Consider the following 19,250-nt stretch of genomic DNA (forward strand, 5'->3'; position numbering starts at 1 on the left):
GTATGTGAATATTTCCATTTACTGAAAGTTTCATGTAACTTTCCTCCCATAAATATTCACCAATATTACAAGCCTCATCACCCCTTATATCAGAAATTGAGCTACCCAGAGCTAGTCCCAGAGCTAGAACTAGAAGGCAGGACTCTTATTATGAATGCACTTTGTGCTGGAATATCCTACTTTCAAAAGGCAATTACTGTTGACCCTTGAACCGTGCATGGGGAGTTAGAATTGTCGGCCTCCATGCAGTATAACTTAGTCAGCCCTCTATATCCACAGTTCCTCTATATCCACGGTTCCTCATCCACAGATTCAACCAACCAAAATCATCTGTACTGTATTTCATTAGTATTTACTGATGAAAAAATGCCATGTATAAGTGGATCCGTGTAGTTCAAACCCATGTTATTCAAGGGTCAACTGCAGATTTCTCAGAGATTATTTCTCTATGGATGATTTGAGGAATTTCAACATGGCATCTCACACACACACACACACACACAAACAATTATCTGCAAAGGGAGAAGAAACATATCCCCACTCCCCCCAGATAATCTCAGTATCACCTTGGCTAACTTTCAATTGTTGAAAGCTAAATACTTAACCATTTTAATGAAAATCCTGACTAATAATAAACTAGTAGTGCCACTAACCTAGTCCTATCTTTGGGCTCTGGAGTATGTGTGTAGGGTAGGGAGAGTGAGAAATGGAGCAGGTGGGAACAGTGTTATAAATTATAATATCTGTGGTCCCTTCCAAGATAAAGATAATGAATTTCCGGGTGCAGCCCTTGCAGCACCAAAGGTATAATTTGAGAAAACAAAGTAATTTCAAAACCAAAAAAAAAACCTTTATATGCAAATTTTCCTACTGTGAAACACTACTAAGAATGCCAGGAAATGTCTTCAAACAAAGCCTAATATCAAAATAGCAAAAGTAAGAATAAAAAAGACAATATCTAAAAGCAGGACTTTCATCTTGTTGATAATAAAATAGTAAATGGACTAAACTAAAACATAATTAGGCTATGCTTCCCTAAATAGATGATATAGATACAGATATCAATATATAGTCACTATACAACATTTCTTACATACTCAGGTGGTATACTGCTTATTATCTACCAAATAAATTATAACAGTAAAAAGGAGGAATGTCTGAAGAAGGGGAGGGAAAGAAACTAAACTGAATTAATTTGGTAAAAATTAAGTTATATAACATATATATATATACACCCTAATCAGAGTTACACTTTAAAAAACTCAAACCTGGGAAAAGAAAGTAAGTCATCTTTTCATAACTTTAAAAGTGATACCCTATCATGGATTCTTTTATTTTCTTCAGAGGACTGCCATATAACCATCAAAAAGAATTTAAGACAAACATACATGAAGAAATATTAAGTAAAGAAACAAACAATTATGCAAGAATATCTATTAAAAAACTCTAATATAGAAAAGTAAAAACTGCTACATTAGCCTGATGTGATACCTTTCAACAAATATTCTTACATATGTATGAGGGGTGAATGTGTATAGGTATATATGTGCCTATGTGTGTATATGTGTGTAAAATGAAATTAATTTCATTTAGTTTTGAAAAATAAGACATACTATTGATATATGTTATTAACTAAAGAATTCAGTTACAAAAACCGGTCAGCTCCACATAACTAGAAACACCAAGAATCTCTATCCCAAAGAGATTTCTTAGGACCTTCTAGGAATCAATAGCACATAATGCTATATATTTCACTCTGATCACCCAATAAATATCTTTAGTCACTTTCAGGATTAATACAGGAAAATACAAATTTGACACTGTGCACTTCAAAGCACAAAAATCTCATTTTTTAATTAAGATAGTACTTAGGAATTACAGCTTGAAGCACACCCACTGGAGGTTTCATTAGTTATAACCCTGAACTAACTGCTTCTTGTTCAAATATCTTATCCCATTAAGTAGAGTTCCTCTGAGAGAAAGGGCTGTCGAAGTTTACAGGGAGTATATCCAATGAAATATATGGAAGTTACATTTGTAATAACTATATCCAAATTATCCCAATTATTGTCCCAATAACCCAAATCATTAATGAGCCTATCTATTATAGATCAGAAGTTGAGGTACCGACAAACCTTAATCACCTCTGGTATAAAGGACCAAATGAGGTTATTTCATATGTTACCTACATATATACATCCCTGCCCAAAGTGCCCACTGCACCCTGGGAAAAGACCTATATCATTCGATTTCAGAAACTGAACACTGTAAGAGTATGCTGTGTGGCAAACAAATCATTTAAAAATCACTGCTCTAAGTATTTCAGGTACCCTTTTTAGCTTTCTAGGCATAGCACAGATACTTAATCAATGCTTTTAAATTTGAACTTAATAAAAACAGGTCTTTAATATTTGTCCTCAAACTTATACCTGCAGAGTTAGGTTAATTATGTGCAACAAGGAAAAGATTAAGTATTGTAAATAATAAAAGTAACACATAAAATCAAAACAACAAACATTTGGTCTGGAGTGAAGTGAATTCCCAGTACCCAAAAAGCAACTCAAAGATGTTTTAAGTGGCTGTGGAATATCTGTCCCATGATCCAGAGCTTTCTATAGATAATCATTTCCCACAAGTTACAAGTACCCTTTTATGTACAAATATACTTAGCTTTCCATTTTAATAGAACTCTAATATCACAATATAACTTACTCATGTGATGGAACAGGAGTTGAAACAGGAGCTGATTCAGGCATTTTAGGTGCAGTTGTGGCAGTGGCATTCTCAGATATACTTTTATTTCCTATTTTAAGAAAGATGCCCATATTGAGTTTAATTTTAAAAAGCTGTACCATGAAAATATTTCACTATAACAAATAAAGGACTTTAGTTTCTCGAGGGAGAAGAAAAAAAGTCAAATACGTTTACTACTGCAGACTTTGTGGGTTTTTTCCATCAAAGTTCTTTTGGAAAGAAATAATCGTAGAACGTCACAACTACAAGTAGTGCATATTCTTTCTCAGCTTCTCAGATAATTAAAGCAAGTAAGATGACTACGAAATTTGTGTAATCTTACATGATTAATAAGACACCTGAGTTACTAAAAGAGAATGAGAAGAAATGGGTCATTTTAAGTTTGCACTTGGAACTAAATTTTTTTTATTGAAGTATATTTGACATACAGTATTATATTCATTTCATGTGTACAACACAGTGATTTGACATTTGTATACACTGCAAAATGATCACCACAATAAGTCTAGTTACCATCTGTCACCATATTGTACTTCCCATGTTGTACATTACAACCCCATGACTTACTTATTTTATAACTGGGACGAAGTATTTTTGAAAACAAAAAAGGCAAGATTGTTTCCCGTTGCTAATAATATTCTTATCTGACATTCTTTAAGGAAATAATTGCTTTCTTAATTGAATAGCTGTTTGATAAATAAAAGCATACTTGAAGTACCTCTAGAGCACCAAAACCTCAGGAAAGAGATAAGGGATAAATCATTACTTCTACAGCAGGGAAGAATCAAAAAACAAATTCATGATTTTATATAGACAGGATCCTATTTATTAAAGAGAACTTGTGAAATTCAAATAAACAATGAATAATAGAAGACTGGTAAGTTCCTTTGAATGGTTTCTATATTTCTAAATGAAAAATCAAATTGCTTGGCTTATTAATTAATTTTACTAACTAGGAAAATCCCTGGAGTATCATATATTTAAAAGACCCATAAAATGATTAGGTACCTTCTGTCAGGTCTTCAGTTTTTGCTCCCAGAATATTAGCGGCAATATTCACCATATTTAGAATGGCATCTAAAACAAAATTCAATCAGAGAAAAATACCAATACACCTAAATATTTTTATAAAACTCAATATCAGATAGTCAAAAACCATTTGTAATGGTCTTTTTTCATTTTTTGGACTAATTACCTTTTTGCTTGCCTTACTATGTAAGTCCAATATAGGACACAAATTTCAGGCAAAAAGTATTACGCATAAATCTGAATTTTTATGTTCAGAAGGATTTTAAAATTTAATTATACTTTTTTGTAAAACTTCCCCAAACCTTTTAGCAAACACTACCTTCAGCATATTATAAAATTCAAGTATAATTCAACATATAGCCTGTACTGAGATAGGAAAGAAATGTGACAACCAAAATTTGTATTTTATAGAAAAGTCTTTTTTTCTTTAGAAAGGGGTTTTACAGTTTAAATCAAAAACAAGAAAGCCTGAAGAAATAAAAGTTCTTCCTAAACATGTGACTATCATAGGTAAAAATAAATGAAATGGGAAGATTATTATCCAAAGGGCAGCAGAAAGACTTTATTTTCAACTAAAATATCTAGGTAATATGCTTAAATCCAAAATGATACTGCATAGAATCATGTATTTGATGACTTTTAACAATGTTTTATGGCCAATAAATGACATAAATTCTTTAGTGAACTGGATGAGTATGGGCAAGGGCAGATGAATTGAAAGTCAAAGACATAAAACTTAGCTGGCTGGGAACAGAAGACTTCCTTCTAGTAATATAATGTAATTTCAAGGGAAATTAACTTCCAACTCCAATCTAATCTCTGAAATTCTATTAGAAGTTAATTCACCAGGTATTTATCCTATTTAAATACTAAGATCTGGCAGGGGCTACATATTAAGCCTCATCAGTTTTTTCCATTTCAGTTTCCTTTCCTAAAAGAGATCCATAGAGTTTTCATCACACTTTCATGAAAACCATAGATGTGAGAAGTACAAAAGGATCTAAAGAAGTAAAAGCTAGCACATCAGGAAGGCTGGGAACAAGCCAAGCACTGTCACCTGGCACTGACACTGTAAAGATATGCTTTATGGCAGGTAAAAATAGTATATTTTAGACTTTTAAAAGTGATATCTGGTAGACAGTTATTAATTTTAATCTTTACATTAACTATGATTCTATATTCTGAAAGACAATAAGCAGTGGTACTTTGTTTCCAATCATCAGTTTGACACACAAAAGCTTTATATTTGCTTTTTAAATATCTAGGATTACAGGTCAACCTTGCCCTTTGACCTGGCAAACTGTTAAACAGAGAAGCAGTCTTGGATCTTAGGCTAAAGAGATGCCTCAGCATGAGATAAAAACAGGAATGGAAACTCTATTTTCTTACAAACCAAGATAAAGTAGCAAAGGAAACTCTGTTATTTCCTCATAAATACAATTTTAATGTCACCCAATACTGCAATAGTACTATGTGATCCTCTCTTAGCCTGACAGCTGAAGTTCAGTCAAAACTGATGGCTTGGGCTTCCCTGGTGGCGCAGTGGTTAAGAGTCCACCTGCCGATGCAGGGGACACGGGTTCGTGCCCCGGTCCAGGAAGACCCCACATGCCGCGGAGCGGCTGGGCCCGTGAGCCATGGCTGCTGAGCCTGCGTGTCTGGAGCCTGTGCTCCGCAACGGGAGAGGCCACAACAGTGAGAGGCCCGCGTACCGCAAAAAACAAAACAAAAACCGATGGCTTCACAGAACCCAAATTTTGTAACCAAGTCTATATTCTAAGTCCCTTGTGCTTCAAAGGGCAATCTTACCACAGGTTTCAAACTTCCTGCATTAAAATTTTCTGGTATTATTAACAATTAAAAAAATCTGTTATCTATTAATCTGTGTAGAGAAAGAAGCTTTAGAGTATTACTTTTTAACCTAAATTTTAATACTAGTACCTATAATAAGGAAGATTTATGCTACCCATCATTTTAAAATACTATTATCATCATTTCAGGGGGCCACTTGATAACAAAAGCAAAATCTGGCAAATTTCTTCTTTCTCAGCCCATCTAACCTGTAAGAAAGAATCTTGCTATGTTCACAGAACAATGACAAATACAACCTTTTTCTTTTGTCTTTTGAGAGAAAGGAGCTTTGTGAATTTTCTTAACCATTCTCACTTTGCATCCGAACACGTGACTGCTTGTCAGGACGATAATCTGGCCACTAAAAAGCCTTCAGAAAGGCTAAAGGGTAAAAGTATAATTTGGAATATAGTGCCAAACGAGATATCCATCCTTAATTTCTCATGGATTAGCCAACTCCTTTCTCTTTGAGTTGGGCAACTATTTATCCCATCCCATTCCTTTAGGGATGAAATTCTCCTAGGGACCAAATATCAATATGTTATACTCAGTCTCCAGCACACCAATGGCTCTTTTTGAGAGAGGAAACAAACTGCCTACGCTACAACACAAGACAAACCAATGAAAAAACTACTTCCTCCCATGTGTACTGAGCATGCCTACCTTCATTCTCTTTTCTTTCTAGGACCTTAAAATATAAAAAATACTCTGACTTAAAACAAAAACTATACTTTGTCTTAAACATATACAGAAACATAAACAGAAACCTGGACTTTAGCAAATCTGATGATTCTAATAAAATGCAGACCACATATAGGAGTAAAGGCAGACTTGCAAGAATGTCAAGGTAGAGAGTGGTCAGGAAGAGCCACATGACCAAGCACAAGTAGAGCAAAGTGATACAAAGAATTTCTGGTGATATAAAATATTTAAATGTTCTGGTTCAAGAATGTAAACAAAAGATTCAGGCAGGGGCTTGCCTGGTGGCGCAGTGGTTGAGAGTCCGCCTGCCGATGCAGGGGACACGGGTTCGTGCCCCGGTCCAGGAAGATCCCACATGCCGCGGAGTGGCTGGGCCTGTGAGCCATGGTTGCTGAGCCTGCGCTCCGCAACGGGAGAGGCCACAACAGTGAGGCCCGTGTACCGCAAAAAAAAAAAAAAAAAAAAGATTCAGGCAGAAGAGTTGCCAGAACTGGCATATGTAAAAGCCAAGAATGCTGCTCTAAAATAGTAGTTTCTCCCTTTCTGGCAGTTCAGTAAATTATGTAATATCAACAATGTCTAAATATGCAGCATGCATGCTCTTTGACAACCAAGTCCAATCAGAAGCAACATACTCTGGTGAGGTATATTTCCTATGACTACTAATTGCTCCACAACAAAAAGAAAAAAAGAGTTTCTCTTTAGATTAAAGCCACAGGATTCTGTTTTGGAGACATTACATAAATACTGAAAATAAATTAGGTGCAAAATTGGGCAATTTCAAGCTAATTTAGAAAGTGGTGATGATTATAGTCAAATTCAGGCATTCCAGTGCCAGAGACTAGCTCTTTGGCCTGATTCCACATTGTTATTTACACCTTAAAGTTATACTACATTGGAGGCAGTAACTGGGTCAGGCTCAAAACCAGTCCTAGACTGTTCAGAGAAAACTAGAAGGATACACGTATATAAGGCAGCAGTGTTAGGTCATGCCTATAAACTTTATGACAGCAGTCTTATCACTCAGTTACTACTGCCTCTCTTGTTCTGAAACTTCAAGAAATAGAGATCTTTTTAAACCCCATTTTTCATGCTTAGGCTCAGCTGACATCCTCCCACCCATCTTGTCTCACTACACAAAATCTTTCAACATCTAGAACACTGGAAGGTAAATGGACTGTCCTAGAAAGCCACAAAAAAGAAAAATGATGTGTTACCAAGAAACACACCTTCGAGGAAAAAGATCCAAAGAGTAGGATCTAAAAAAATTCTATGTCTCATTAATTAAAATAATATATTAGTCAGAGAAGTGATTACAAATAGGGAAATGTCCTCCACTGAAAACGTGTTAATGGTGTCTTGGAGTTAATCCCATAGGAAGATAGAAAAAGAAAGCAAGAATATCAACAGTTTTCCCTTATCTAAAACTTCTAAGTCATTACTTCTGGAAGGTGCCTCTTCCTTCCCAGTAACCATTGGATACTAGAGAGCTTTTAGTCTGGGGCTATTTTCTGACCCCATAAAATAAAAATTCCTTCTCACAGCTAAGTCAGCATTACTGAGCTATGATATGATGACTATTATATAACATAGAGTTTTTTATTACAAATTTAAGGACATGAACAATAATATTAATATCCAGATAAATAAAATAGCATCATTTTTTCACTCCTAAAAAACTATACACCATAGCAGTGAATGAGGCACCTGTTTTAATGCTATCATCAGCTAGATATAGCTAAGGAACCTACTTAAAAGTAGTCTATAATATCTAAAATGTCAGTTGACTAGCAATAGAGTAAAACAAAATATATTGAGCTAATCTGTAACAAGGCTAAATAGTACATAAAAGCATTCCCTTTATGCAGGTATTTTTAACACTCTTCTTCCTATTCCCTAAAAAGTCCACTGAAATCTATAGTCTTCTATGGAGAGGAAGAGGACACGAAGGGAAGAAAGGGAAAAAAAGATGAAAAGAAATAGAAGTGACTCAACTCCATATACTGTAGCCACCCAAATATCTACCTAAAGTATATGTACTACTGGTTGAGTATCTTAAAAAGCTATAAGGACAATGTACACAGTGAGACTGGGATTCAAGCAATTCAACTCACTAAAAGAGAAATGCACAAATAGTTTTCTATTTTACTAAGACTTACTTTCATTAAATTCAATTATTAATCTCCAAATAAAAAGAAAATTCCTTCAAGTTCCATATTCTTTAGGAACAACCAAAGATAACAAACATAAAATATACCTACCTGCATTCTAACAGTAAAACTAAAGTGTCAGTCGGTAATGGTCTTTCAAGGAGTCTACTTAGTTAGCCTACCACTAAGTTCGGATAATAGGTTGGCATGACAAGAAATTAAACAACTAGTATGTTAGTCATTGTTTTTTTTAGTTTACAAAGAGTATATTGTTATTGCTATTATTGTTACTGGTTGGGAATCATCATTATTATGAATAAGAAACAGCCTTTATGTTTTATAATTAAGTAGGAAACTAACCATACCCATACATTAACAAATCCTCATTTGGTAGGATTTCATTGATGAGTACCACCTCTAAAACTAATTCCTTTCCCATCCAGTATGATTACCCAGATGCTCTTACTCATATGGTCTAGGACTTCTTTAATAATTCTTTCCCCAAGTAAATTCACAGCCCATTCTTCACTGTAAGGAATTTGCCTAAAAATATAACTGCTTAATTTTAGAAGAACCAACTTGTGCTTGCATTTTTCCCTCTCTTGTTTTCATATATTCTTCCTATTTTATTTCCACGGAAATACTCTTCAAAAGTATTTTCTTTGATTTCAACTCAAAGTTTAACACTGGGAGAGTAGGAGCCCCCTAAACTATACCACAACAAAATGTTCACATATGCCAGGAAAAAAAAGTTGAGAAATACTTTAATTTTAGTGACTGACAAAACCCAAAATACTCACTTGTAGCAGATCCAAGAAGATTTTTTGAGGATTTATCCTCCCCAGTATTATAATCCAGTGGGTAATCTGTTCAAAGAGAAAATGAAGGTACTTATGCTAAGAACTATCTCCAATATGTTTAAAAGCTCAAATTATATCCCGTCAAAGTCAGCTGACATTTAAAACAATTTTATAATTTTTATTATACATCTAAAACACATTCACAAAAAGAAAATGAAATTCACAAGCCATTTATCAAACAGATATAAACCAAGGAAAATATTTCTACTGCTTACCAAAATTGTAATCACATTTGTAAGACTTTTATTCAACCTTTCAATGTAGTTTACCAACCCCTAGTAAATGTCTTCACTTCACTTATGGGAAAACTAGGGAAGGGAAAAATTAGGTTTTTCAGACTACAGTTTAAGACATCTTAAAACAAGAACTGGATAAAGTAGAAATGGAGGGTATCATAAAACCTTCTCCGACCTCTGCAGGTTCATGGGAGTTTCTCAAAAACTCAGGCCTCAATATGCTTGCTCTGAGGCTAAAGGCAAATCAAAGAAATTAATTTTCAATTCTACTATTTCAGTTGCCTTATGAGTAACAGGTTTTGGGGGCTGGCATTGGGATATAACCATAATTTACAGCACTGATGTTATGGAAGGGAGTTCCAGTCACAAATAACTGATTGATAAGCTTGGAAAACAGCTCAATTTACAAAGCAGAAAATTATTTTAGAAAATAGGTTTAAGAAAAAATTAGTTACTAGGGTTAAAAACAAGGAAAAAGGGCTTCCCTGGTGGCGCAGTGGTTGGGAGTCCGCCTGCCGATGCAGGGGACACGGGTTCGTGCCCCGGTCCGGTTAGATCCCACATGCCGCGGAGCGGCTGGGTCCGTGAGCCATGGCCGCTGAGCCTGCGCGTCCGGAGCCTGTGCTCCGCAACGGGAGAGGCCACAACAGTGAGAGGCCCGCGTACGGGGGGGGGGGGGGGACAAGGAAAAAAACTAAAGACAACCATCACATTGATTTTTTTAAGTGACCTACATTTACCCATTACCATTAGATTTTAAAAAGCAAAAAATAATACATAAATAGTCACTGTTTTAAAGTCACTTACCATAGTCCTCATCAAATAGTTCTTGACGTTCTGACTGGTACTGGGAATCAGCAATCTCTTCATATTCTTCCACCATGCTAGTGCCAAATACCCTATTAACAACAATTTCATTAAAGTCTTTCAAAACTAAACAGTTGTTAAGACTCATCTCTTCATAATAAATGACAAAATATAATAACTTTGGTTATGTTTTGAGGGCCATTAACTTCTGGACTCAAAAATAATGACCACTGTTTCTCAATCCACTGTTCCCATTAAAATGTTAATCTATTTAAGGCATTTAAAAATACAATGACTGGGGCTTCCCTGGTGGCGCAGTGGTTGAGAGTCCGCCTGCCCTGCCGATGCAGGGGACACGGGTTCGTGCCCTGGTCCGGGAGGATCCCGCATGCCGCGGAGCAGCTGGACCCGTGAGCCATGGCTGCTGAGCCTGCGCGTCTGGAGCCTGTGCTCCGCAACGGGAGAGGCCACAACAGTGAGAAGCCCGAGTACCGCAAAAAAAAATAATAAAAAATAAAAAAAATACAATGACTAAGTTTTCTATCAGTCTAAAATGTTTCCATATATTTTCATCACATCAAGCAAGCTAAATCGAACACATAAAATGAAGGTTCTTTTTTCTTAAAGGAAATTTTTATATTTTTCTAAACGGTATTCAAGAGTAAGAAAGGTATAGTAGCTTATATTTCTTTTTTGTTTTTTTTTTAGTAGCTTATATTTCTATGGTGCTATCTTCACATATTAGAACATTATTTCTTCACTTTAAATATAGTGGGATTTTTATGTATCCCTTTTTTTCTTTTTAAACCACTCAGTAAATTTTTTAATTCTGTATTACCTTATAAGGCTTAATGGACAAAAGTGCTCTGATCCAAAATGTGATACCAACTCCACCTAAAGAATAAAAGCACATGAAATGGGAAGCCAGTACAGTGCATGCGAGATTATCTAACAATATATTCATTTTTTCATTATAACATTTCTAAAAATAAAGTCCTCATTTCCCCAAAAATCAATACTTGTAAAGTTTTGCTTTTTGCCATAAATAATATGCCATGCCCTGTTATTCAATATTGCAAAAGAGAAGGTTGCTAACCTTTATGTACTTGATGAACATCTGAAGCAAGAGAAAGGAAAAGAAAAAGAAATCAGTTCCAAAGTCTGGATAACATACCATAAGCAACATTTAATATTTGTAAATTATTGTATAATTAAGGAATAGAAAGCAATGTACTGTGATGGATAACATTGTAGTACTCTTATTTCTTTGCAGAAACCAAAGCAATGATTTAAATTTTTACCAACACAACTAGAAAGTATAGTCTAACTATAATGAAATAAATTAACTATAACCTAAAATTCATTGCTGCTGTTTTATTTATCCATTAGATATGAAAGCATTCTAAAAGTAATTATAAAGAGTATCTAGAAATAACCTGTCTTATATTACTTTAAATATTATAGATATGTTATCATGTATATACCCACATATGAATTTATATATTGATACATATGCAGCTACACATATCTATGAACATTCATATTGATAAAAAAATTAACTAGCATAATATGAAATATTTATTCTTGCACAGTACTGTATACAAATTGTTTTAGGGAAAGCATGAATTTTTGATATGCTATGCTATTTCAAGTATAACTTATAGAAGTAGAAGATATTTATCAATACATTTTTAAAATACAAATTATTAAAAAGTATTTTGTAAATCTGGATTTAGTTCTTTTGGGATGAAGAAAACCCAGGTAAACTTACATAACATTTATCAGTATAAAATAAGAATCAGAAGTAAATATTTTTTGCTTTCAGACTTAATTCTACCAAAAAGGGCTTTTAAGAAAACCAATCATCAAAATGCTCTATAGTCTCCCATCATAAAAAGGACAAAGTAGGGAGTTTTATATGGCATTTTTTGTATCACCAATAAAATGTTTTTCCATTATTAACAAAGTAGATGATATAAAGAATGATTCTTGGAACTATTTCATAACATGTCAGTTGTCTTAATTGTAAAATTAGGTACACTTGTTATCACCTGCCAAATTATTTTTAACTTTTTTCCCTCATCACAGTGTAGAAACTGTGCTATATAAAAAAGTCATTAAACAACTGTTTCAGTATTCACTTTAAAAGAAACTGAAAATGTACCTTTGACTTCTCTGAACACAGCTGAATCATTAACTGAGAATATCAACTGTACTTTAAAAACAGCATTTTTATAAAATCATTTTTATACGGAGACTAGGAATACTACAAGTTTACCCATTTACAGAAGCCAATTTAATACATGCTTAAAAAAGACATAGACAGTAAAATCCCAAAAGACAAGTAGGTAGCTATAAGTTTTCACACTTAAAGAAGAAAAGATTAGAAAGAAAATTAGAGCTGCTGTCATTCCAAAAGGTCTTATTATTAACACAGTTGTACTTTAAGGTATGGCTGTATTATTTTAAAGAAAAAAAGGAAGAAATAAGAGGAGTAAGAAATTCCCATATTTTGTCTAAATTCAATTCAAGAGTAATTAATTCTACTTTGGTAGATAATTCCACCTCTACATTGGGGCAGGAAGCAGCAGGAATTTATTTATTTATTTATTTATTATTTTTATTAAGAGTATAGTTGACTTATAATGTTGCGTTAGTTTCTGCTGTACAGCAAAGTGTTATCAGTTATACATACATCCATTCTTTTTTAGATTCTTTTCCCATATCGGTCATTACAGAGTATATATAAGAGTTCCCTATGCTATACAGTAGGTCCTTATTAGTTATCTATTTTATACATAGTAATGTATACGTGTCAATTCCAGTCTCCCAAGTTTTCCCTCCCCGCACCCTCCACTTTCTCCCCAGTAACCAAAAGTTTGTGTTTTGTTTCTGTTTTGTAAATAAGTTCATTTGTAGCATTTCTGTTTTGTAAATAAGTTCATCTGTACCATTTTCTTTTTTAGATTCCACATATAAGTGATATCATATGATATTTATCTTTCTCTGTCTGACTTATTTCACTCAGTGTGACAATCTGGAGGTCCATCCATGTTGCTACGAATGGCATTATTTCAGTCTTTTTTATGGCTGAGCAGTATTTCTTTGTATATATGTACTACAACTTCTTTATCCATTCCTCTGTTGATGGACATTTAGGTTGCAGCAGGAATTTAAATGGTTAAACCTTTATTTGAAATTGTTACTTAGACATAATATTTCACTTGAGTATACAAAAGGCAAAAAGCTATAATGATAAATAACTAGATATGAAAATGGAAATGATATTAGATTCTAATAATCAGAACTGCTTTAAAGACTGCAGTGACTAACTGATTTGGGTTTTAAAATATAAAGAAATATAATACTATAAAAATGACATTTTATATCAAGACTCCAAAAATATTACGAGTTATAATTTGGAATTTCATGAGAGCCACAGATATCAAAAAACTAGCCTAGGTTTCCAGTTATACAAAAGGGACTTTATTAGTATTTGTCCCATAAAATAATATATCAAGTAAGAATTGTTTTATTAAAAGGAATATTGCAGTAAATTTCCTCTTAATTTTTCTTATTTCTAAACAGGTGAGGTACAAAGTATGAATAACAGGTATGTTTCATTATAGAACATAGTTCTGCAAATATAAACATACCTTCACATATTTTGCATACATCTGTTCATCTAAAGGGAAACTCTGGACATTCCTCTCATCTCTACCATGGAAAGTACCCAGCTTAATCCATTTATTTGTGGGGTATCTAGAAAATATAACATATAAATATTCCTTTTTAGAAAATCATAAATCACATATTGAGAGGTTCCATCATATTTTCAAAAGAGATCCTATTGCATTATTTTTCCCCTCTCCAGGTAAACACACTCACTTAACATAGTTTAAATATGAGTTAAGCATCGAGTTGAATAAATACATTTTTCTCTTCCAGCTAAACTCTGACAGGTTCTTCCTTATGAGGAAAGATGGTCTTGAAAAATTACACCATTATCAAATAGAAGACAGAGGAAGACAAAAGTAGGACCAGGACTGCTTCTTGGGGTTTGGGAGGGCTTCCAAGTAAACTGCAGGTTTTAAAACAGAAAGTAGCCAAGAGATTGTTTTGGAAGAAAGAGGTACTATTCTTCATGTACCGATAAGTGTGTGATGACATGAAGTATAAGTACTGGTGGAAAGGCAAAAAGAAAAAATCCTTTACTATATTTGAATTTCACAGCTCTTATATAGCTTTTCCCCCTTTAAAAGGAAATCTAATGTAATAGTACAAAACTATTATTTTTACTACAGCATTTAAAGAATCCCTCAAAGTAACAAGTGTTCTCTCATCACATTAAAAAAAACACTTAAGCTGTCAAAGCTGAATATTCATTTGACATATAAGAAAATTACAGCTTAGAGAAAAGGAAATCATTTGAGCAAGATTAGTAAAAGAAAAATGAAGGAGAGATTTTGAGAATTCATTTCAAAAACTGTATATTGGCAATGCTAAGTGTGGGGTGAGGGAAGAAACACCACGGAAAACCCTTAATGATCAATGATAAAAGAATGGTAGGGCTTGCCTGGTGGCGCAGTGGTTGAGAGTCCACCTGCCAATGCAGGGGACACCGGTTCGTGCCCCGGTCCGGGAAGATCCCACATGCAGCGCAGCGGCTGGGCCCGTGAGCCACAGCCGCTGGGCCTGCGCGTCTGGAGCCTGTGCTCCACAACAGTGAGAGGCCCGTGTATCGCAAAAGTAAAACCAAAACAAACAAACAAAAAAACCAGCTTCCTACATGGTATATTATGGGCACTCAAAAAGGATTTATGGAAGGAATAAACACCTCCACAGGGAGGAAAATATCAAGTATTCATTAAAAATAATGTGTTTAAAACACAAAAGGATATTCTCAAGATGTAAGCATTAAAAACTGACTTTTTTGGTAGAATAAATGTGTAGAAAAGACTGGAAGGAATGTATTAAAATGCTAATACAGTTATCTATGGTTGACGGGATTGGGGTTCTCTACCAAATTCCTTACAACATATGTTTCTCTTATAATCACACATATATACCAAAGATTTTAAAATATACTTTAACAAAAATATACCTCATGATATAAAATGCTCATGTATGTTTTTAATAACTTTTTAAAGAAATATCTGAAAGCAATAGGTCATAATATATTAAAAGTAAGGACTTTAAAGTCATACAGATCTACATTTGAATATTGGTTGTCCAAGTCACAAGTCATGTGATCTAGGCAAGCTACTTAATCTCTCCTTGTCTGTTTCCTCATTTCATAAGGGAATAATATCAGAGGGCTGTTATAAGCACTACATAAGTTAATGAAAGTAAACTAACAAGTGCCTTTCCTACAATAGTATTACTACTGTTCTTACAAATTGATACAAGTTGATTAAAATAAAAAATAAAATAATTAAAGTTTTAAAATGTGACCTGTTTTTAAATTTTTATTCTGAAAATCCAATATAAACTCTGTAGAAACCAGCTTTAGAATTTACCTGTCACTGATAGAAACCAGAAAGTCTTTAGGAGTAGAAGAAAATAATTCATAATTTGCAATATCAAACTGTTTTACTTGAATTGGTTCACAGAGTTCAATAACAAACCTTTAAAAAGAACACAAGACAATTATTTAGATAAACCAACCAAAATAACAGTTCATATTAAACATGACATTAACAGCTTACATAAACTAGACATGAAGTTACTCATGAAGTTACTCATGAAGTTACTCATTAAAAAAAATGTAAGGAAGGAAGAGGATTAGCAACCTTGGTTATAAAAAAGGAACACCCGTAAGTATTTCCCAGCCATATCATTAGTGGGAAAAAAAGATACTGATTTTGTCCTATAATATTGTTTTAGAAGATTCTTTTCTAATGACAAACCTCATTCTTGGAGAAGGAATGACTTGACTAAGAACAGCTAGTACGAGTAACCTGACCACTCTAGAGGGCAGTTTGGCCATATTGTCTCAAAAGGTACCATAGCCTTTGATTCAGCAATATACTTTTAGAAATTTAATCTACGGATACACATCACCAAATGATCACCCTTGAATATACATCTTAATAAATATAACAAAGCACAGTTTATAAGAGCAGGGGGGGAAAGTCAACCTAAATGTTTAGCACAGAGCATTGATTAACAAATTATGGCCCCACCCAGACAATGAAATACCAAACAGCTATTAAAAATGGTACTAAAAACCATACATTCCATTTACATAAAAATCTAGAAAATATAAACTAATGTATAGTGATATAAAACAGATCTTTAATTGCTATGGGGTTAAGGCTGGGAGGGAAAAATTATAAAGGGGCATGAGGACTTTTGGGGGAGACAGACATGCTTGTTATCTTCATTGTGGTGATGGTTTCATAGATGTATAAATGTCAAAACTTATCAAATCGTACACTTTAACATTTCACAATTTATTTTACATGCAGTTGTTTATGCCAATTATTCCTCAATAAAGCTGTTTTTAAAAATAAACTAGTAAATAAAACAAAAAAGAAGCAGACTCACAGATATAGAGAACTAGTGGTTACCAGTGGGGAGAGGGAAAGGAGGAGGGGAAATAGGGGTAGGGAAGGGGAAAAAAAGGGTTATTATGGGATTATATGAAATCATGTGTATGAAATTTTTGAAAAAATGATACTTGAGATATATATATTTATGGACATGGAAAAGATGCCACAAAATATTGCTGTTTAGGAAAAAATTAAAAGTATGGTTCTACATGTGTAAAATGAAACTGCATAAAGCATGGCATTTAGGGAAAAGAAATACTCATGACATCTAGCACTCCAATACTTTAATAAACTAAGTATTATATCAAATGAGATTACATACACTGACAATTAAATGTTAAATAAATTAAAGGCACTGAAATTAACATATTGTGTTAATCCTGGAAAGCAACAGAACTGAGTTCCAGGAGATGGTAAAGACAGCCATGATTCAGAGAAAAGCTCATGAAAAAAAGGAAACTAACATTAGCTGAATGCTTACTCTGGGTCAGATACCATGGTAGATGATTCATATCCATCCTTTGATTTAATTCGTACAACCAAACTGCATAGGACACTATCTCCATTTTATAGAACCATTCAATAATCACTAATTGGTTACTTCACATTTTTCCCTTCTGCCTTTTTAGTAACAGAACCTGTCCCCCCCTCCAAAGATGTAGCCAAGCATACGGCCACCCATCAAAGACTTTTTCCCAGACTTGGCAATGTTTCTTAGTTATGAGTCATGGGATGTGAGCGGCGTGTCCAGTGCAACTTCCAGGTCAAGCCTTTAAAAAGAAGCTGCTACCTCTCCATTTGCTTTTTCCTACCTTGCAGGCTAGAATGAGGGTGTGGTAGGAAATCATCTCAGCAATGCAGGCAGAGACAACATCTCAGGGATGGTAGAAAAACATGACAGAAGGTGTGTGGGTCCTTTCATTGTTCTCTGTTCCCTGCACCATCTACCAGCTTGAGGTTTTTATGTCAGAGAAAATTAAATACCTATCTTTTTTAAACCACAGTTATCTGGTCTCTGTTAAAGCAGCAGAATCAAGAGCCCTAACTAATAGTCATTTAGCCAATACATAGTAAAGCTAAAAGTCAAAACAAACATCTATCTGGCTCCAAAGCCTAAACATTGTCCATACCACCACAACATCCTGGGGAGAGGAAACTAAAGAAAATCAGACTCAAGACTTTGCTTTTTATTTACAATGGAGAAAATAAATCTAAAAGAGCATTAAGAAGAAAAAGCAAATTCTCCTCTACCTCCTTTTTTTGCATACAACGTGTTCTCAATTTCTAAGAAAATAGAAGCTATATTACTAACAGTTAAAATAAACTTTTGGACAAATGTATTTCCAGGTGTAAAGAGTCAATTCACTGGGCAAATTTAACAATTCTAAAACTTGTATGAAACTAACAGACTCATAAACATTAGTACATATGTAATTATTCCACATGAAAGTTGATTTTAAAATGCTTTCTTATCTTACTGCCTCACCTTTTCTATTTTCTTAGAGGCAGACAACACTGTAAATTAATAGAACTACATAAAAAGCTGACAAATCTAATTTCAACATACTTCCCTTTATTATTTATAGGTCAGGAATTTTAAAAGATCAGTAAAGTAGCAGATCTAAACATAATAGTTTGATAAAATACCATGTGTCAAAATTTAGATGATATGAACATACTACCCAAGGCAATCTACAAATTCAATGCAATCCAATGGCATTTTTCACAAAACTAGAACACATAACTTTAAAACGTATATAGAAACACAAAATACCCCAAATAGCCAAAACAATCTTGAGAAAGAACAGAGCTGGTAGAATCACATTCCCTGACATCAGACTATACTGCAAAGCTACAAAGAAAAGATCTTTAAACAATAAGAGAATACCATAAACAGCTTTACTACAAAAACTTTCAAAATGGATTAAAGACAAATTCCTAGAAAAATGTAATTTACCAAAACTAACTCAAGAAGAAATAGAAAACCTATATAGTCTCATAATTATTTCTTTTAAAAATAATTTTTAAAACTTCCCATCTATTCACACAAGTATAAAACAGTACATGCACAAGCTTATTTATAATAACTGCCTGTCATGGCAAAAGATTATAAACAACCCAAATACCATCAACAGAAGACTAGTTAAATCTTGGTACAATCATATAATGGATTTTCATGCAGCTATCAAAAAAAAAATGAGAAAGTTTTATATGAGTGAAACAGAAACATGACCAGATATTTTTAAGTTAAAACTTAATTCAAGGTGAGATAGTATAATATGCTACTGTGAAAAGTGAGAGATAAAT

At 33.8% G+C, this 19,250-nt stretch overlaps 1 protein-coding gene across 10 annotated transcripts in view; it reads right to left on the reverse strand.

Annotated features, from left to right (window-relative positions):
* Positions 1-19,250, reverse strand: part of SUCO (SUN domain containing ossification factor) — a 76,362-nt gene that overhangs the window by 19,985 nt on the left and 37,127 nt on the right. For 7 of the 10 annotated variants that reach the window (XR_007479478.1, XR_007479479.1, XR_004483277.2 and 4 more), the window contains 8 exons: positions 15,909-16,016; positions 14,046-14,151; positions 11,486-11,506; positions 11,228-11,283; positions 10,390-10,481; positions 9,287-9,352; positions 3,763-3,831; positions 2,713-2,803 (listed from right to left, as the gene is read on the reverse strand). Coding sequence is in view for 7 of the 10 variants with exons in the window: in XM_004269764.3 (XP_004269812.1) it covers positions 2,713-2,803; positions 3,763-3,831; positions 9,287-9,352; positions 10,390-10,481; positions 11,228-11,283; positions 11,486-11,506; positions 14,046-14,151; positions 15,909-16,016 (609 nt within the window). In the remaining 3 variants the exon portion in view is untranslated. The remainder of the gene's footprint in view (positions 1-2,712; positions 2,804-3,762; positions 3,832-9,286; positions 9,353-10,389; positions 10,482-11,227; positions 11,284-11,485; positions 11,507-14,045; positions 14,152-15,908; positions 16,017-19,250) is intronic. The other 3 variants (XM_033428092.2, XM_033428086.2, XM_033428087.2) reach the window with 2 other exon arrangements.

This window comes from Orcinus orca, chromosome 1, assembly GCF_937001465.1.
Source record: "Orcinus orca chromosome 1, mOrcOrc1.1, whole genome shotgun sequence".
Taxonomy (NCBI): domain Eukaryota; kingdom Metazoa; phylum Chordata; class Mammalia; order Artiodactyla; family Delphinidae; genus Orcinus; species Orcinus orca.